The sequence below is a fragment of the Mustela erminea genome, chromosome 3 (assembly GCF_009829155.1).
Source record: "Mustela erminea isolate mMusErm1 chromosome 3, mMusErm1.Pri, whole genome shotgun sequence".
In the NCBI taxonomy this organism is placed as follows: Eukaryota; Metazoa; Chordata; class Mammalia; order Carnivora; family Mustelidae; genus Mustela; species Mustela erminea.
The window spans coordinates 46,579,447-46,601,160 of NC_045616.1; the positions used below are offsets into that span (position 1 = coordinate 46,579,447).

At 38.7% G+C, this 21,714-nt stretch overlaps 1 protein-coding gene across 9 annotated transcripts in view; it reads left to right on the top strand.

Moving 5' to 3' along the window:
- Positions 1-21,714, top strand: part of MCTP1 (multiple C2 and transmembrane domain containing 1) — a 520,392-nt gene that overhangs the window by 255,832 nt on the left and 242,846 nt on the right. For all 9 annotated transcript variants that reach the window (XM_032335735.1, XM_032335734.1, XM_032335733.1 and 6 more), the window contains exon 3: positions 18,218-18,360. In XM_032335735.1, coding sequence (XP_032191626.1) covers positions 18,218-18,360 — 143 coding nt within the window. The remainder of the gene's footprint in view (positions 1-18,217; positions 18,361-21,714) is intronic.

Below are 21,714 nucleotides of genomic sequence, written 5' to 3' on the forward strand. Positions count from 1 at the left end.
TTGCTTCTTGCTCTATGGTTTTGCAAAAGGAGAATGAATTTCTCTCCAGTTTAATCCATTATATTTTTCTAATTGCTTTGTTATGATATCTTAGCCCTCTAGCTAATACACTGATACTCTTTTTAATATAAAGAAGGCTTTTATTATGTTCAAATATGCTTCCTTCTGGCTTTTTTTAAATTTCTCTGGCTATACTATATTTTTCAAGATCAACTCATTAGTTTTCCATTGCTTTGAAACTAATGCACACAAGTTTAGCAGTTTAAAATAATACCCATTTAACAGTTCCAGGTTTTGTAGGTCAGTAATCAGCTCGGCATGACTGGGTTCCCTGATCAGAGTCTCACAAGGTCAGAATCAAGTTGTCAGCTGGGCTGAACACGTATCTGGAGCTCAGGGTCCACTTCCAAGTTTATTCTTGGTATTAGTAGAATTCGTTTCTTTGCGGCTATGGGAGTAAAGCCCCTGTTTTCTTGCTCTCTGTCAGTCAGGGTTTTCTTTGCTAGAAGCTAGCCTCAGGTCATGTGGCTCCCTTTATATTCAGTCCAGCAATAGGATGTCAAAAACCTCTCGTGCTTCAAATGTGACTTTCTGCTACCAAGTAGAGAAAACACTATGCTTTTAAAGGAAATTAGATGAGATTTGTTCTACCCTGGCAGTCTCCCTTTTGATGAACTCAGAGTCAACTGATTAGTAACCTTACTTACATGTGCAGAATCCTTTTGTCCTATAAACAGCATAATCACAGAAATGAGATTTCATCATACTCACAGCCTAGGGATTGAGATGAGAAATCTTGGGGGCATGTTTCAGAATTCTTATTGCCCCAGAAGGAGAACATTTACCACCAGCTTTTAGTAATGACTCTCATTATGTGCTGAGCAGACCATTAACATTGAATGAGTTCTCATTATCTTAAATATGATAGTCTAGTGGTGAATATTGGTTGCCAAATCTATTTTATTTTTATACTAATTTCAGAATAAGATAATATTGACATCAACAGGAGTCATGACAAGCACCTCTGAATATGCTTTATATCCAATTATACTGTATCATTTATAGCTTAGAAATCTAAATTTTAGGGGCACCTGGGTGGCTCAGTGGGTTAAAGCCTCTGCTTTCGGTTCAGGTCACGATCCCAGGGTCCTGGGATGGAGCCCCGCTTCAGGCTCTCTGCTCAGCAGGGAACCTGCTTCCTCCTCTCTCTCTGCCTGCCTCTCTGCCTGCTTGTGATCACTGTCTAATAAATAAATAAAATCTTTAAAAAAAAAAAAAGAAATCTAAATTTTAAAGGATATAGTGTAGACATGAAGATGAGAAGTATAAAAATTCACATTTGTTTTATATGCATTATTAACCTTTAGGTTGCCTTTGTCTAAATATTGCAGATGAGCTAGTCTTAAATCTAAAAATTACTTTGAGTAACTGAAGAAAACAATATACTTGCCCTTTTATAATTGGCCCTTTGAGCACATCTTATTTTTCAGGTGTTGGTGTATTCTCTAATCAAAGATGGGTCTTTTGACATCAGACAGGAAAATCTTAATATTTTAGTCTACTTATTCACTTGCTCTTCTATTTTAACTCACTTAAGAAAGACTCCTAGGCCTTACCAAGGTTTTGTAGGGCCCCACACGGTCTGTTGTTTCAATAAGCTCTGATTTCCTTTCCTCCTGCTCACTTCCTTGTCATTCACTAGAATTCTAATGGTCCACACTAGTGTGGCCTTGGTCCACGTTAGAATTCCTCAGGGCCTCCATATCTGCTGCTTCCTCTGCCTGAAATTCCTCCTCATTCGTTTGGGTCCCTTTTCAAATATTTCCTTCCAGTGCAGGCTTTCTGTCTGCATCCCGTCTAAAATAGGAGGTCCCTCTGATCACCATCCCCTACCCATGGCTTTATGTTGTTGCACAGACCGAACAGCACATAACATATTATCTGCCACCTTATTAGCGGTTTACCTCCCCTAGAATGAAAGCTCCTTGGGAATAGAGACTTAGTTTTCTGCTCTACCGAATCCCCAATGCCTAGCACATCGTAGGCTGCAGTAAATATTGTTGAACGCATGAATGTATTTCAGAAAAGGAAAAGTATACCAGCTGGGGAATTCATTCACTCTGCAAACTAGCTCAAATCTTTTATTAGGAAAAAGCCCTGCCTTCCTTTTAAAAGTAACAGAATATTAATGGGAATGGAAAAAATAGCAAGTTCGGCAAAAAGGCAGAAGCCAAGGAAGAGTGGATCACGAGGAAATGTAGTGATTAGGTTGGTTCTCCAGTTTTTGTGAAACTTGCCAGTGCAGGTCCTGGGCTTTTCCATACCCTGGCAGAGAAGAGAAGGGAAGACGGTTTTGAGGATGGGAGCAAGGATGCACAACTACTACTACTGTCCTGCACCTGCCATCTTGGCCTCTGTTGGTGACGACATCCTTTAGCAGGATAAATGCAAGTTTTGAAGTCACTTGTCACTTTAAACACTTGTTAACTGTTTTTAGCATAAGGGGTGAAGGTTTTTGCATTGTTCAAGTATTTTAGTTATGTTGTAGGTGTTAACATTTTGCTTTGCTTGTCTTTTTTACTTGCTTATAAATCTTATATAACCATTGACCGTATCAAATATGATAATTGAAGAAAAGCCTTTAATTGATAATCCAGGGATATGAAGGTAACCGTAATCATTCTTTTTAAACCTGTACTTTGAAAATAAGAAAATCTTTCCCTTTTATTGTTTACCTGTAAAAGCATATCCTTTAAAAAATCTTTCTTTGAAAAATAATCGATGAGATTAGCTTATTGTATCTTTATTTTAATGGCCTTAGAGATATAATTATGCCAATAAAAAAGGCATTAGGGACTGCATATGCTTGGAGCAGGTTTCTATGAAACAGGGACTGGCTATTTTCTTGTCGCTTTAAAGATTCAGAGGAAGTAGGTTAGCTCTATAATCTACATTTTGTAACTTTTTATAATTTGGCCAAAATGAAATACTATTTCACACAGTGTGTGTGTTGAACAAATACTGAATTTAATTTTGAAGTGCTGAGCTGACGGTATTCTAACTACCTCTACATTCCATGACCATCTGTCAACTGTCAGTTTTGTAGCTGGGATCCTTGTTTTCAGGGAAAGACTGAACAAAGTCCCCTTCCAATTCTAAGACTTCATTTTCTATAAGACTATTATCATCACTCAGTTTTGAAGGGAAAACACTGCTGAATGGCAGTGATTTAACATAATAGAATCTTTTTTTAAATATAGATATATATATATATTTTAAAGATTTTATTTATTTATTTGACAGAGAGAGAGATATCACAAGTAGGCAGAGAGAGAAGGGGAAGCAGTTTCCCTGCTGAGCAGAGGGGCTTGATCCCAGGACCCTAAGACTATGACCTGAGCCAAGGCAGAGGCTTAAACCACTGAGCCACCCAGGTGCCCCAACATAATAGAATCTTATCTCGTGCTCTTATCATAGCCCAGTAGGGGTCATCTTTGGAGAGTGGGGCCTCAACTCTGCTCCACACAGTCATTAGGGGACTAGTATTATTATCTAGTATTATTAATTCCCTTTGTAACCGAACCCAAGTTCATCTGCCAAATGCATGGCAAAGACCATCACTGAGACCGCAGATACACAGTAAGCAAGGAGTTTATTCCAGAGGCAGCCAAAGGAAGAGACAAAAGGACTCCACCTCTCTGAATGCACTGGGAGCAAGATCTTTATAATCCTAGGGGTTGAGATTACATACATATTGATGAAAAGGGCAGGAAAACTTCTGACTATTCATGAGGACAGATGGAGCATGTGCACTGAGCAAACATAGAGGAAATATATTCCATGTTCACTTTATGGTAGAGACAACAGCAGAATGGGTCAAAATTCAGCTCCTGTTTTGAGAAAGTTATCTTAGGTCAAGGGAAGGGGTTATGGGCATGCTCGGAGAGCTGGTATAAACTACAGTCTTAAGCTCATTATCTCAGGTAAGGAACTCAGGATCTTGCTTGTTCATAGGCTGGAATCTTATCAATTCAAGCTGACCTTGAGTCCAGGATTCTGCCAAGACAGCTAGTGGGTTTGCTAATGGGGTCTGAAAAGACAAAATAGCTGATTAGAGAGAAAAAGTTCTCTGGAAAATAAGTTTTATCTTTTCGGCTAGTTTCAATCTCATTAACCTCATGGGGCATGGTTTCAATCCCTCCTGAGTCATGATCATTCCTCAGTCTTAAAGGAATTGAGATGGCGACTTCTCTGGCTACTCCCTTATCTCCTTAGGTGAGGTAGGCTTTGGGTAAAGAGTGGTTTTTGCAAATCTCAGCAGTATGCAAAATTCCTTCAATTATTCACAGGCCTACATGCAGGGCTAAGCAGAAGTTCCTAAGCTGTAGGTCACAGCATCAAGAGGCAGAGAAGCAATATGGAGTCCAATATACTGAGTTTCTCCCTGAGAAACACCTTTTACTCCTTTTGGTCTGCAAGCCTTTTCTCTTCAGCCAATGGATGAGAAAATAGAGTAAGAGTCACACATGGTAGGTTTTTCCTATGCCAGGCTTCGAAGTGACACATCATCTTCTTGGCTTATATTCAACTAACCAAAATGCAGATACTCGTCCATTCCCAATTTTACAGGAGTCTGGGAGCTATAGGCCAGCTATGTGCTCAGGAAGAAGAAGAAAACATGTATATGGCCGAGGAGTAGCAGTCCTGGCTGCATTCCAGTTTTCTGGTCACCAGTTATCAGGTTCATGCTTCCTTCTGCACAAAGAAGACCTTCACCCTTCCCCAAGGGAAACAGCCCAGACTCACACCTTATGGCCACTGTGTCCAGCTCCAAGTGCAGGATTCCTGAATGAAAGGAAATCCTCATCAGATCCAAATGTGGCTCCTTGTAGCCCTTTGAAATATAAATCTGTCTACCATCTCACCATAGACATCCAGCAGATAATGACCAAAATGAAGAGTATGAGAGACACATAGCAGTTCCTTGTCCATAGCAATTCTGAAATCTCCATGGACAGACTCTATGAAGGCCACTTAGCTGGAGGATAGGGAAGTTGCCGGAGTAGAATTCTACCATTTGGGGAGAATCTTCTTGTTGCTTGTTCTCTGTAACAACTATCTCAACCACTTGAGAAGTTCTTTATCCTCAATAGCCATATTTGAAATTGATTTGAAGTGGACTGATCATCCTGCTTCCTGCTGGTTTAAGATCACCAGCTCCACCAAGTTCTTTCTCTCAAAAACTTCTTTATTTTCCAGGTGCCAACAACCATACCCAGTGTTCTTTCTTAGACTCCTCAGACATGATTTATTTCTTTCCTTCTCCCTCTTAACACAATGACATGTACCATAAGCCTGTGGTGCTTGCACGGGAAAGCCGATCTAACATTTGCCTCTAGGCTGTGTTAATGAGGGTTTGTTGTTCAAGGGCTTTTTCAGTATTATTTTTCTATTATTTGGGGTCTAAAAAGAGCTTTTTCAGTTCTTCTCTTCACTTCCTTTCATTTCTACTTGTGAATCAGCCTATTTTCATCTGAACCCATCTCTTTCTTATGATTTCTTACAAAAGCAATCACTTGTAGAAAATACACACCTGCATTCTGGCTCTTTCCAACAGTGTCCCCTCAAGGTTAGGTTCGATAGCAGGTAGTTTGACTTGCTGGTCATCACAAGAACAGTTTTACCAAATGTTGACGGTGGCCTAACAAGACTCTTCAGCCTTTCAGTGTTACTTTGCTGTCTACCACGTAATTGCTAAGTCAATGTTATATATTTTAGAGATTTTTTTTTAATGGCAGAGCCCATTCTTGTAATCAATTTTTGTATCAGTTAAGGTAAGTAGTGTTAGGACCTGTAAAAGATGAACACCCCAATCTCAGTGGTTTAACAAAATAAAAATTTATTTATCACTTCATAGTCCATTGCAGTTGTTGGTAGTGCTTCTGTTTCGTTCAGGAACTCCAGGCTCTTTCTATCTTGTGTCCTGACCTTATCTCTCCTGTGGTCCTGCTCTCTCAAAATTGGGAAAAAAGAGAGAAGGTTGCATATGGGAAGATGGCATAGGCTGGGCTACCACTTCAGTTCTCATTTCTTGGCTGGAACCCAGTCCTTAGTCCCATGGCCCCACCTAAAGAAAAAGAGGAGAAAATGTAGTTTAGCTACTTACCTGTAAAAGAGAGGAAAACACAGATGTCATTGAAAGGTAGCATTGTCAGCCATCATTTCTCTGTACTGAGAAAAATAATCTTTCTTCTAAGATTTTGCATGAAAATGTGGCACTGTTTACTGTACAGTTTATTTATTGGCCATTTCATGTAATAATGGAAGACATGTGTCACAAGCATATTCATTCACCTTTATTCTGGGACAATTTCTAGTTGATGGTTCTGAATAAATCCAAATCAGTCTATCTATCAAATAAATAAACACTCTAAGCAGATTGCTACTAACATGAGATTGTCTAAAAGGACTTTGTAAAACTGGGACATCCTGATCATTTTTAGGAATTATAGTGCCTATCCATCGCCATTGTGTGGGAAAGTGGCAATGGCAAAATGCTTGCTGTGGTGGAAGTGGTGGCTCAGTGCTGGTTTGATATTAAACTTCTCATAGTTTGGATTCAGTATTTGAAAATAAAATCTGAATGAGACTCTTGGGATCCTAGTGAATAAGGGAGTGGGGAAGAGCAGGAAATAAAGGTTAGACAACTTACATACTGGTTCCCTTACTAGTTTCTCTGATTTTGACATGAGACAGACAATCCTTTATTCAGGTAAAATGAGTATTGTCAGTCAAGCAACATTTCTTGATCACAGATGAAAACCTGGGAGTCCTGACTGACACCAGCCATCAGAAATAAACAGGTCGGGTGCCTGGGTGGCTCAGCGGATTAAGCCTCTGCCTTCAGCTCAGGTCATGATCTCAGGGTCCTGGGATCCAGGCCCACATTGGGCTCTCTGCTCAGCAGGGAGCCTGCTTTGCCTCCCGCGCCCCAATCTCTGCCTGCTTCTCTGCCTACCTGTGATCTCTATCAAATAAATAAATAAAATCTTTAAAAAAAAAAAAAAAAAGGTGAACAGGTCCTCCCAAGGACAAGTGCTGTTGCAGTGGATATTGGGGAAAAGAGAAGGCCAAATAGTGTCCACATGATGTCAGGAAAGATGTCCGCACAGCAGGGAGCCTCGCATCTGGTACCAGAAGAGGCCTGAGGATGGTGAGGACTGTCAAGTTCAAGGCAAAGGGAAAGTGATGAGGAAGGGCACAGACAGGCCTGGGAAAGAAGTTGTAAATTTGAGGTGCTGCGAGTTTTGTTCTGGCAAAACAGGAGTCTGGAGAAATTCACAGAGAAACGTTGGTATGACCTGCCAAGGAGTTTGAACCATGTTCTGAAATCCGTGAGAAAGCAATGAGGAAGTTAAAGCAAGGGGGTGACAGCAGACTGTTGTATCAGAAAGCAAAATCCTAGGCATAGGATCGTGGAGAATGAGTTGGAGTGGGGAAGACAAAACGCAGGGAGACAAGTAGGAGACTTGTCTTTTTTCTCAAATTGAATTTGAGAATATGCCAAGGGATATATAATTCCATGGCCTGGCATCTGTGATGCATTTTAATCACATTGTAATATAGTTGTCTTGAAATTGGTTCAGTTAATGATGGTAATCAATCAACAAGAGTCATAAAACTACTTACATTGCTTTTACTTACTGTTTTGATTGATGGCGAAGATTCTGTTTTCTTCTTAGAGTTGCAGTAACTCTTTTTTCTTTTCTTTTTTTGGTGGCTATGTACTATGGACTCCAGTTATTTTAATGTCATATTTTATGATCCTTCCTTATACTTATATTTATTCATGCAGTGTTTATAATTATTTCTAGGCTCTTTTTTCTTCTTAAAAAATCTGATAGAGTTGCTATATCTAACTTAACTGGAAAGGAGAAATCTCGGAAAATAATAGTTATTTTTCTGCTATGTGTGTATGTATTCTTAAACGATTAAGGAAAGTACCTAAGTTGTAACTCTTATCTCAACTGAAATGAATTATTCAGCATGGGAAGTCAGAGATTTGATACCCGTTTTGATATATTTGTAGTTCTTTATTTCAGTTTTGTTATCTTCAGGTTTTCAAGTTGTGATGTAATTATATTACTTTGTCTCCATGTTGGATAAGATTAAGAATAATGGCTAAATGCTATTGAATGTTTAGTTTGTGCCAGTAACTGTGCTAAGTACCTAATACAAATTAAGTAATTAAACTCTCAAAATGACCTTCATGAGATTTTAATACCATCTTCATTTTCCTCTGAGTTAAGTGAGTTTTTGCAATTTATACAGCTAGTAAGTACTGGAGCTGACATTAGAACCCAGGCTTTCTAACTTGCAGATCAAGCTTTCCACCACCACCCTATGTGGCACCGAACTACCTCTGTTGTAGAGGGATTGAAAATAAGCTTTAATCCCCTTCAAAATGCATTAAGTAATTTTATGCTTTTTAATTAGATTTTTCTGTGGAGCATCATTGAACAATTTCCTTCTTTGCAGAGAACCCCAGTTTTAGGCATCTGAGTAATCCCCTTAGCAAAGCCAGTATATTAATGGTAATGTATGTTATTCATACAAGTCAACAAATATTTATTGATCAGTTGAGAACCTGGTAGTTTCATGGTAGGTTCTGGGATGCACAAGAATTCTTGCCCTCATGAGATTTTCTGTCAGATGGAGGCAAATGACACTAAATGAACCAACTCCCCAGTCACATTCACCCATGTTTGTCTAACTGCTACTCTGCCATGATTATGTTTCAGAATTAAAGATTGCCAAGTTCAGTCAGCTCTATGGCTTCCTAGTATAGAATCCAGTCTCTGAAGGGGGTCACCATATGGAAGGGTGGAGGTCAAAAATGATAGCTTGAGATAGGGACATGTCAGTTGGTTGGAAAAGCTTATGGTAGGTAGACATCATGGTATAGTGGAGTACGTTTGGAATCTAGAATCAGATAGATAGATCCCATAATCAGGTCAAGCAGCCTAACCTCTCTGAACCAGTTTACTCATCTGTAAATTACTAAGAATATCAATTTATTAATATATTCAGCAAACATCTTTTGGATGCCTCCTGTGTGCTGGCTTAACTCACCTCACAGGGCTATCATTATAACTAAGTGAAATATTGTGTGAAAAGATCATTATAACTAAGTGAAATATTGTGTGAAAAGCCCCAGGCACCTAGTAAGTATTCAGGTAAGTTTGTTCCTTCCCACCTTGACCTTGATTCTTTTCTGGACTGGATTTTACCTTCCAGTTCTGTAACTGAGAAGTCCCCATCTCGGGAATGGCCAGGCCATGGGAAAGGCGAGTTCATATCACCTGGTATTATGAAATGGATTGAAGAGAACTCAAATAAGATGGATTCGCTGTACAAAGTCAAGTAAATCATTCTAATAAGAATCATTTCCCTCAAGAAGCAAACTCTAGTTCGAAAGGTGCCTGAGAGTGCAAGCCAAACTTCTGGTAAAACGAGACCCATGGGTACCGTGGTTTCAAAAAGAGATGTGGTCCCACACTGAGTCCAAAAAGGAGAGATCACAGACTGGTGAAGGGGCTTTGCCTGCCTCCCTCCTACTTCCTCTTCTGATTCAAAGCAACTGTTCTGCCTTTCACCAGAAGATCCAGAAGTTTTGTTATGTCACTTCTGCTCCCATTTTCCAGCAAGGACTTATCATGTGGCCACCCCTGTTGCTTGGAGGATAAGAAATTCTCTGTTGAGGGTATCACATGTGCTGCTAAACTCACAGAAGCTCCATGACTAAAACAAAAATGAAAGAAATGGATGTTAGGGTTCATTCTGACAGAGAAGCCAACTTAGGATCAGAAGGCCCCGTGGGAAGAGTATAAAATAATAAAAACATACCCCGTCTATGCAAAATTCCCTGGACAAGAGAAGCCCTGAGAACTGACCCTGAGCCTGAGTTCTGGGGCCTGGGTCGCCCACAGCAATGCTTGTGGGTGAGAAAGATGGAGTGAAGCAGTCTCAGAGGAATCAAGAGCCTGATTTGTACATGACCAAGAGACCTCTGGCCGTACTTGCGGAAGAGATTTGAAGGGAAGCAGGGAGACCAGGGAGAAGTCTCTAAGAATGATCTAGATAAAGAATGGTGAGGCAATACTGGCAGAGATCATTTCAAGAGCTATTTTAAGAATTAGAGTCAGAGCGTTTAGGTGCATTTCTGAGGTGGGACAGGTTAAACTGTGGTTGTAAGTCGAATTGTAATAATTAAAATTCACAAGATGGGGGCACCTGGGTGGCTCAGTGGGTTAAAGCCTTTGCCTTCGGCTTAGGTCATGATCCCAGAGTCCTGGGAAGGAGCCTCACAGGGTCCTGTGGAAGGAGCCCCACAATAGATCTGAATATCTATTGTATCTAGCCAGTGCTCTCTCTGCCTGCTTCTCTGCCTACTTGTGATCTGTCTGTCAAATAAATAAATAAATAAAATCTTTCCAAAAAAAAAACTTCACAAGATGTAGGCATCTGTGTTGGTTAAGGTAGGCTGAGCTGCTGCTATGAACACGTCCTTGAGATATTTAATGGCTCAAACGTAATAGAAGCTTATTCTTCATCCACATAACAGTCCAAGGCACGTGCCTCTGGTTGGCAGATGGCTCCCCTCCACACAGTGATCCAGGAGCTAAGGCTCCTTACACCTCAAGTCACTTTTAACTTGTTATATTTTAAGAACCACTTTTTATTCACTGGCACATGTAATAGAAATATTACTGTCATTCATACTGAATTTATAACAACTCTAAATTGAAAGGAATAGAGCAAACTAAGAATATATAGAATATATTAGAGATTATGGAAATGCTCGTGGGGGGGGATCTTTCTTTGATATATCTCTCTCTGTGAGATATCTTCTGACTTTTAGCAGCATTCCCTTGGGAGTTCCAGAAATTGAAAGATTTCTGCCAAGTTTCATCAGTTTTCTACAGAAGATTTAACTTAGTTTTCCTGGAACCTTAGTGATAATTTCCTAGACATATATAATCAACATATGAGGTGCTGAACCATTTTTTTAAGTTACATTCATTATTTACCTAAAAAGGAGAAAAACAATAAATTTTAGGAAATCTTTCTTCAATATTAATTAAACAGGTCTTGGTGTTCGACATGGTGATTTTTAGTGTACTGGAAAATTCATTTATGTGGAATGGTTTGTTCTCTGTCAGTGGCATGTAAGTGAAATCTCGTTAGAAATCCTTTACTCTCCTCAGAGAAATTTGGGAACTTCTCTCACTTTAAAGATCAAAAAACTATAGACGAGAGAGTTTAAGTGACCTTGCTAAGACCACACTACCTATAAAAAGCAAAACTCACTGTGGCAGATATTCTTTCCAAGATAGGATTAATCCAAGTGGAGTCACAGAATCAGAAAGAAAGGAAAGGGAGAGGAGGGGAGGGGAGAAATTGAGTCAGTGGAGTTAACTACATTCAATGTGACCCACAGATAGAAGGGGCTGAAGACTCAGAAAGCCCATTGGACTTGGTGGTTAAAGTTATGGGTGACAATCAAGGAAACAATTTCAGAGAAGTATTGGGATAACCAGAAGAAAAAAGATTGAGAAGAGCATAGAAACTTAAGGGTATAATTTTTTAATATTCTGATTTTTTAAATAAAAAAGTTAAAGTAGGGGCACCTGGGTGGCTCAGTGGGTTAAGCCTCTGCCTTCGGCTCGGGTCATGATCCCAGGGTCCTGGGATCGAGCCCCACATCAGGCTTTCTGCTCTGCAGGGAGCCTGCTTCCTCCTCTCTCTCTGCCTGCCTCTCTGCCTACTTGTGATCTCTGTCAGATAAATAAAGAAAAAATCTTTAAAAAAAAAAAAAGTTAAAGTACTTAAATTTTTAAAAATTTCCCTCTATTTGAGTTTTTAGGGAGTTTTGATGGCTGAATAAACATAATAATATATTCTAGCACAATTGCAGGGAAAACCGTTTCCCTCTGGAGGAAAAAAGAAATTGTGAATGGTGAAGAATATCTATTGTATCTAGCCAGTGCCTGAATTACTGGTCAGAGACGAAGCTTCCAGAGGCAGAGGAAGAAAAGCCCTTAGAAAAAAATGACGTCTAGGACACTCCTCTATTGTGGTTATCACAAATTAATATGTAATTTATATTTATATAATTTATATTCAAAATTAAAACATATTTATCTAAAGCAGTGTGGGGAAAAAATGCAATGAGCACTGCCCTTCCATATTTTAGTCTACCTATACTCCTAGACATTATCAGAAAATTGTATGAAGATACCCTCTGTAATTTATGCCACATATGAAAGGGAATTGAGCAAGCTGTATTTATCCCAAATATGAATGTAGAGTTTTTCTCACATACCCTGAGCTCTGCATTTACAAGAGAAAAACAAGCCAAAATATTACTCATATAAATCAATAGCCTATTCCTGTCACATATGCCTTCTGCCTATAGCATGTCTGGAAGTACCTTCTACTCTTCAAAGGAAGAAATTTACTAGTTCAGCCCTGTGCTGTGTTGCATAACAGTATTATTTTTAATTCATGTATGTCCTATATCATGTAATTTCATTAGCCATAAATTTCAAATTCATTGAAATATTCATAGTACTCATTATGAAAAAATGTTAGTTTATTCTTATTTTATTGTAGTATGCCATATGCTGTTAGAAACCTCACACACTTGAATTTTAATATTTTTATTTATTTTTCCCTATATAGTATATCGATTGTAGGGCATTCCAAATCTCCAACAGAAAATGAAGGAATGGGAGAGCCTAGGGAGATAATTTTAATACATGAATAAGATCTCTACTTTGTAGATTTTTAAATCATTAATAAATGTACACAAAGACATAACCTATTGCTCTGAGTATGCTTTAAAGATTACTTTTACAGGCATCATTCAAGGGTGAAGGACATTGTTATACAATACACACTTTCTTTGTTGCATTTGGACAGGAAAGTTGCCTCCTTAAAATATTTGTAGAAAAACTAGTACCTTCAGGAAGGTCCAAAGTAAATTTAAATTATTTTTAACGGTCTACGCTCAGTATTTGCATTTACCTTTCTCTGTTGTCCTGTTTTGCTTTTCTCTTCCTCCCCCCTTCCTTTTCTTTTCCTACTTCCACGGTGAGACCGAGTTTCAATCTGGCATTGTTTTTGACTAGGGGGTAGCATTATCGAATAGAGGTTCCCGAAACAGAAGTAGCTGTTTCTGTTTCTTTACATACTAGGTTTGGGGTAAGATTGATTTAAACTTGTTAACCAGGAGGCTCATTTATTCTAAGGAGAGAAACCCCTTATTTACACTGAAATAGCTTAAATACTGTTTTTAAGGGAAGAGAGGCTGCCATCTTGTGAAAACTGTGTTTATTGCATACAAAAGTGGACCCATTCAAAGTTTTCTGTGTTCAACTTAAATTACACTGAAGGCTAAACAAGCACAGGGTACAAGCACGTTGGTTGAAGTGCTCATCAGGGACCTGACTCCAAAAAAAAAAAAAAAAAAAAAAAGAAGAAGAAGAAAGAAAGAAAGGATTGCACTGTGTTCCTTTACTACCTGAGAAAATATCTTACGTACCATCTAGTCTTTTTGAAACAATTTGATCCTAAGGTTCAGAAACAATTACTAATTCCTAGATCTAGAACACTCTTCAGTTTTTAAAGCATAGAATTTATAATTATAAAATAAGAGGATTAATGTTGAAAAATAAATTCTGAAGGTAACACTATCTGATAAAGTGCACCTGCGAAGAAGTTTGCTCTTGAATATGACGTTAATCACAATAAAACGAGAATTTTATTTTAGGGCTAACAAATCTTACTTTTTTCTCCCATACTTAGTTTCCCTGTTTTCATTTCATTAGTGCCATAGAAAATGTTTTAATGACGTCCTGGCTCAGCTAATAACAGCAAAGCACGGGTGGCTTAAAAAATGCTTGAAAACCACGAAGTGTGTGTGTAGTAGAGAGGCCCTCGTTTTGAACAGAACCACAGACCTCACAACAATTTGATAAGTGCTAGTGCCATCTTCTGGTTAAATGCAATATTGCAACAAAGCAGCACTAACCCATGAATTTAAGGAATTCTGTGGCCAATCATATTTAGAAAACACTGGTTTAAAACAAAATTAAATAGGTTCATTTTCTATCGCCTTTAAATAAGTGAGTGTGCACCATGATTGTCCAAGAAGGGATATGACATGCAGCATTTTCCAGGCTTCTTTGACCATGGGGCTTATTTTTCTTGAGTGCATCTTTTCTTTTCTTTTTTTTTCCTTTTCTGTTCTTTTCTTTTCTTTTTGAGAGAGGGCACCTAGTGTAGCAATTAATTTAAGCCCCAACATCCTCGCTGTGTGACTTTGGAAAATTTGCTCACCTGTTGCTGTAGTTTCTGCAACCATCACCTCAAGATAGCACCAGAAGTCATCTCTCAGGCTTGTTAGGCAGTGGTATGTTATATGATGTAGTAAGAGTTCAGCACGTGTTAGCTCAAGTGGTCTAGATTTCTTTTTGTGATTTAAAGTCTATCATTGAGCCCTTAGAACCACCCAGCAGGATTCTGGGACCTGGGTGTATCTAACTCAGAGGGAATTTTGACAGTCTGCTTATAGAGCAGGTGAAGAAAATATTTCTGGGAAGGAGCAAGAAAGAGCCAGACTGCCTCTCAAAAGGATTTGCGTTTGTGTGTATGGGCTTCTGTGCTGAATTACTAGAAGTTCTGTCCTTTTACAGAATAGCTAAACCAAATGGAGTGAGACATTATTTAGAGATACAAGGCCAAGTTTCTTGAAATCACTTTTCTTGTAAAAGAGTTATTCTTTTTGAACAACAGAAATTGAGCATTGTTGCATCCTGAAACAAGTGCTCCGTGATGACGTGCCAGAAAAAGCACTAACCGGACTTGTCTCCAGATGTGAGTTCTCATCTGACTTAGAATAAACACCTGTCCTGGTTTCCTCATCTATAAAATGGAGACAATAGGAGACTCACAGAGACACAGGGTGGTTAGACAAATAATGAGTGTGCGTGTTCTAAAGACCAGAGGAGGCTACTTGTTCATACTAGTATTGTTTACAGTATTTGCTGATTATTCAACATCTTTCCATGATAATTCTCTGATGGTATTTTAGAGGAAAAGTGGGAAAATATGGATGTTTGGGCCTCCGAAAAGCTAAGTAGAAGGAACATTGCATCTGGATTCTGAAAGTCTAAGTTTGCTTCTATCCTGTTACTTTCCTGGCTTATTTGTCATGTGATTTGTGGTAAGTCACACTGAATCTCAGATTTTTTTTCTCACCTTCGATATAGATTAATCAGGTATGACCTTATCAATATCTCAGAGGATGCGTTTAACAGTACTCCGTACACTATAAACTCTGTAGTCATTCATTGACTCATCTATTTAACAAATACTTTCCGAGTGCCTCCTCCACTCCAGACAATTGGCCTTAATGGGGGTCATAGCCAGTAGGAAAATTCACACAATAAACAGGCAGACATACACATCAACCTGTAAGTAACGTGATGATTAGTGGTACTAAGCAAAGAGCAAATGCCAAGAGAAAGTAATGATGAGACCTAATTCAAATTGGGAGGTTAAGAAGGGTATCCTTGAGCAAATTATATTTAAACTAAGACCAGGAGGATAATAAAATATCAGCCAGGCAAAAGGGCAAGAGAATGGGAAGGAGGGACTTTTCAAGCAGAGAGTCCAGCTAGAATGTGCAAAAACTGGAAGCGGAAAATAACTTCCAGTAACAGGCTAGCTGGAACATGCCAAGGAGCCAAACCTGGCGTTGGAGAAATGGCAGGTCCTGTTTACCGTGTTACCCAGTTTGAATTTTCTTGTAGATGTAGTTGAAAGCTGTTGAGATGTGTTAAGCAAAGAAGGGGAAAGATTAAATTTGCATTTTTAAAAGGTCATTCTGTCTGCCGTATAGTGAATTAATGGAGGAGGACACAGAAGATGTGGAGAGCCCAATTAGGAGGCTCTTATTAGAGTAGAACGGCAAAGAAATCATGAAGGCTTAACTAGTTTGGAGACAGAGAAGATGGATAAGGTGTATTTCAGAATTTATCAGACTTAATGGTGTCCTGGGTGCAACGCATGGAGAAGAAGAAGGTTTTGAGAGCACTTTCCAGGTGTCATGCTTGAGGAACTGTCAGACGTTGAAGTCATTCATTGACTGACCTGACAAAGCCCAAGGGAGGAACAGGCTTAGCAAAAAAGAGGATTGAAACTTAAGTTTTGGACATTGTGGACGCTGGAATGTCTATAGATATCCACGTGGGGGGAACAAGAGTCAGCAGGAACAGAGGTCTGCCACCCACGCTAATAAATCATTAATGTATCCAATTATTCACCACATGTTTATTGAGGACCAACAGTATGTCTGATTCTGTACTAAGTGCTGGAGATTTTTTTTAAAAAGATGACCCAAATGGCTCTGATATTATGGAGATTACATTTTAGCCGTTGGTAATAGTTACATAGATGAATTTCAAAATCAAAGAGAAAACTTGATCTAGGGCATGACTGAGAAATTTCGAATAGGTACATGGATTTTAATAACCTCCATATTTGTGCTATAAAAACCTCAATGCCCAGGGTCCTCAGCCCATAGCTGGGAACCACTGTGTTAAAAATAGCAATTTTTAACATTTCCATTGCATTGATGCCCCCAAAGAATACATTCATTATAATGGACAACCATATACTAGCCTATATTTATATTTATAAAAATTTTAAAGTTTGTACCATGATGATAAAATCAAACTTTCAAGGTGGGAGTTTCACAATGAGAAATTGGCATCTTATTTTAATATACCCAGATGTAGCCATATAAAGAGCAAGGTATTATGTTTACTTCGGAAGTGTGGAGATTAAATAAGAAAAACAAGATCCTATATGGCAGTCCTTGTATGTTGCATCGATATCTATCTGTCAGGACAGTGAGTGGAGTGTTGAGAAGTGATATGAATAGAGAGCTTAAGGATATCAGCGTCATAGTTGTAATGCCTAACGTTTATATCATGCTTTACAGTTTATAGACCTCCACTCACATTCTTCTTGAACTCACACTGACCGTCATTATCATCTATAGCTTCAGTTTAGACAACAAAGAAAGAATTAAACAAAACCTTTTTTTAATGATTATGTTTATGAGGGAGAGAGAGACAGCATGAGTTGGCGGGGGGCAGAGGGACAAGCAGGCTCCCCACTGAGACAAGAGCCCAATTCAGGGCTAGATCCTAGGACCCTGGGATCATGACCTGAGCTGAAGGTAGATGCTTAACCAACTGAACCACCCAGGCACCCCAACAAAATCTTATTATAAGGGAGTCAGGTGTTGTGTAAAGAATTATTTCCTGGGGAGGAAGGTTGTCACACTGGGATGACTTACTTGGGGATGTCTCTGATTCACCTTCTCTAGGAGTCCTGAATAATAGCAGACACTCATTAGATCAATTGGCCTCGTTCATCAGACACAAGGAGAAATGATGTGGTATCTATGGAAGTATGTCAAAGCCCTTCCGCCTTGCAGGTGTGGTAGAAAAAGCACAGATGTTAGAGTCGGACCAGCTTGGTTGGTATTTGAACTACATCTCCTGTGAGCTGTGTATCGTGAGCAACTTACTTGACAGCTCTGATTTGCTTTTTCATCATTAGGAGCTTGGGAGGTGTGAATAAAACCTTGTTTTATTTCCCAATCTAAATTCTCTTTAACCCGAATCTAGATACTTTTTTCTGGCCTGAGATTTGAGCAGCTTATGTAAGTCTAAAACCAATGAAGTCAGTTGAGATCATGGATCAACTTTTTATAGTCGACTGGATGATACCAAGAGAAATGTCAGATTAATCTCTATCACTTATAATATGAATTAAATTTACATATGCAATATGCAAGAGGTTTTTAAACACTGGGACAGAGTTACCGAATTAAGATCAGCAGATACAATAATAATGATTACTGTTATTATTACTTAGATATAATAATTATTATTAATATTTACAGTCACTTTAAAATTTAAGGAAAATTTTGGGAACAAACACTTAGCTTTTCTTTTCCCATGTGATAAGCTTTATTTGATTTTGATTCCTTTAAATACTTCCTGTTGTTTAAATGAGCTAATCTCTTGCTTCCCAGCAAATACTGTGACTAACATGAATCAATCTCTCTCTTTAACAGGGACGAGTGATCCCTACGTGAAGTTTAAAATTGGAGGAAAAGAAGTTTTTAGAAGTAAAATAATACACAAGAACCTCAATCCTGTGTGGGAGGAGAAAGCCTGCATTTTTGTCGAACATCTGAGGGAACCTTTGTATATCAAGGTGAGCCAGTTATGTTTTCCACTAATTCAATGACCTAAGACTCCCTGTATTTTTTTTTGTGTTTTTTTTTTTAAGATTTTTTTCTTTATTTATCTGACAGAGATCACAAGTAGGCATAGAGGCAGGCAGAGAGAGAGGAGGAAGCAGGCTCCCTGCAGAGCAGAGAGCCCGATGTGGGACTCGATCCCAGGACCCTGGAATCATGACCTGAGCCGAAGGCAGAGGCTTAACCCACTGAGCCACCCAGGTGCCCCCTAAGACGCCCTGTTTAGTGGTTTTCTATCATGTCTCCCTGTCTCATGAGATTTTTCGCCAGAGATAAATTCTGTGGTGCACAACTCTAGTTCGTGGATGGTGTGACAGAGAGGAAGCCGAGCGGAGGGGACGCTCGGGAACATTTCTCTTCGGCACAGTTCTATTGCTGGTCATTTAGGAGGATTATGAAGTCTGTCTTCTCCTGTTTGGTACAGTTAACTGACTTAGTGCTCTCTAAAACAAGTCTCCATGAAATATGCTGTTCAAGAATTCTGTCAGGATTTCTGCCATTACTGGTTGCAAAAAATAATATTTTCCTTGGAAAATGAGAAGGCTACGGGTCAAAGGAGATGGGGTGGATTTCCTGTCGCTATTATATTACCGAAAACGAAGGAAGAAAAAGTCTTTCTTCTCACTTGATGTACTTTAAAAAATAAAAATAAAAAAAAAAAAGAAGAAGTACTTAAGGAGATCATTGCAACCGTAAAGCCTTGTCTTATTTCCCGATCTAAATTCTCTTTAACCCGAATCTAGATACTTCTTTCTGTATCTAATTCATATCTCCACAGACACTCTTTGTGGCTCCTTTTGTCTGACTATCCATCCAGTGCCTAAACTTTTTTCTACTTTTACCATAATAACCACACGCCTCCTTTTTTCTATATTGTCACAGCGGGCACAGGAACCAAGAATCTCATATAATTAAACAATCTCTACGCATCCTCCTTCCCCTCCACTCTTCCTTTATGTTGCCTCCAGATGTTTCTCTTTTCCACAGAAAGAAAAGGTAATAATCAAAATTTTATTAAAATCATAGCAGACCTGGCTGGTCCAAAGGCAGGGAGTTATCTCAATTGATTGTTCCTAGTTACAGAACGAACTCCTTATTCCGCTCTTTCCCCCTTGTCACTACTGTACTTGACGGGTCTTTAAAAAAAAAAAAAATCATTCCAAAACAGTGTAAGATTGATGAAAAGAGAATTTCCTAGGTACAGAGTTGATTATGTTTCTAGAAGTCATTATAGGGAAATAGATCTGTATTTGCATAAAAATAGTCTCAAGAGGACATTGGCTAAAGAAAATCAAGTAAATAGAATTCATGAACTATCTTTTAATATGCAATGTATGACGGCATAAGAATTATGAATGTGGGAATATTCAAGCCAACCCTCCTTCCACCAAAGCGGAGATCTTCTGGGTTGGAGATTTTTTTTTTCCCCTGCTCCCCACTTCCAGAAGAAAGAAATATGTGCATGAGAAAAAAGAAAATAACTTCATAATAAAGAACTGAGATAGAAGATGAAAAAGGAATTGGGAAGAAAAAAAAAAAGACAAGTGGGATGTAAAGGAAATTTTATTTCCAGGGAGGTTTGGAGGTGATGAGTTAGAGCAGCTACAGCCACGGGGACGATGGACAGGAGAGGAAGGAAAGCAGGTGTTAGGGGCGCCTGGGTGGCTCGGTGGGTTGAGTCTCTGCCTTCAGCTCAGGTCATGACCCCAGGGTCCTGAGATCGAGCCCCGCATCGGGCTCTCTGCTCAGCACAGAGCCTGCTTCCCCCCTCTCTCTGCCTGCCTCTCTGCCGACTTGTGATCTCTGTCTGTCAAATAAATAAATAAAATCTTTAAAAAAAAAAAAAAAAGGAAAGAAACAAAGCAGATGGTAGTAAGGATTGACTATTGGCATCTTGTTTAAGGTCACATAAGAGAAAAAGCATGGAATGAAAAGGATTTATTTTTAATTACTTTTCCCGTGGATCTCTCTCTTCTGGGATATAACTCTACCACAGAACCAGGTCTTTGAAAGGTCTTTCTCCAATCTCTGAAAGGGTTACAAAATGAACTCCCTAGACTCTTGTGCTCAAGAATGATTATTTATCTCTTTGGAAACCTAAATGTCAAAATACATCTGCAAGAAGAAATATCTTAGTAGGCTCAAAAATAAGCAAAAATCTGACCTACACAGAGAAATGGTGGCAAAAAACTTTGTTGTGGTCTGAGATAGCAAGAATGTGTATGTGCCTGTCTTCCCACTGTCACAGAGACGGTGAGACTGCATGCTGGCCAAAGGCCTAGGCTACCGCTGTACTATAAACTAAGAAGCTAGGTAAGAGACCCCAAAGGTTTTGGTGTTTTTTGTTTGTTTGTTTACAACTTGGAGTTTTCAAAGTATGACATCATATAGCCACAACTTGGCTTCCATCAAGCAGAAAAAAATAGTGAACTGTAAAATATTTGTCACTTTTGTGACAAATGTCTATGTCTTATGTCTACATAAGAAAAATGATTAAATAGGAATCACACTGGCTTTCCAAATATTTCACATACAAACATTAAAATAACGATATTTTAATGCACTACTTTGTGCTTTTAGATATGCTTTCCTGTTTTTCCTTCGATTTTCACCTTCTGTGAAATGCATAGGTCTTCTTTTTAGAAAAATCTCTAGGTTTTTGCTTCTTTTTTCTCTTTGTTATGTTATCTACTTTTTGCCTAATCTTGTACACACAGAGACCTAAACAAAATACATGGGCAGAAATACTTTGAGTTACTAGAATTTCATGAACATTGCATCATTTTCATTGTCTCTACACAGCCTTGTGTGATTGACTGACTTGATTTTGATACGATACCCACGTCCTCCATGCTGGGAGATTAATCTTGCCTGAAAGATCTCTTAGGGACGAACTGATTCTATAGTGACAGATGATATGAAAATGCATCCATGTATTGGATGGTTAAAAAATATTGTCAACAACCCTCCCGTCTACAGTTAAAGGAAAAAGAAGTCCATATGTTCCCTGTAATCTGACTTCTATCAATGTAAGGATTACCAAGGGAAACGAAAGTCAGTTCTGAGCCAAGGTTATGAAATTGCAATAAAGTTGCAGTGCTTTTACCAATTCTAGAAAAAACAGACTTTTCTTGGAATTGTCATTTTAAAAAAACTAGACACAAAATAAATAATAACATACTTTCCAATTGGTTGGAGTTCATATAGATTTTAATTTTAATGAGAATATTCCTTCAAGTCCAAATGATTTTAGAGTAAGGGCAGGTGAAAACAAGTTTATAGGCATGGACTTGAAATATACTTATAAG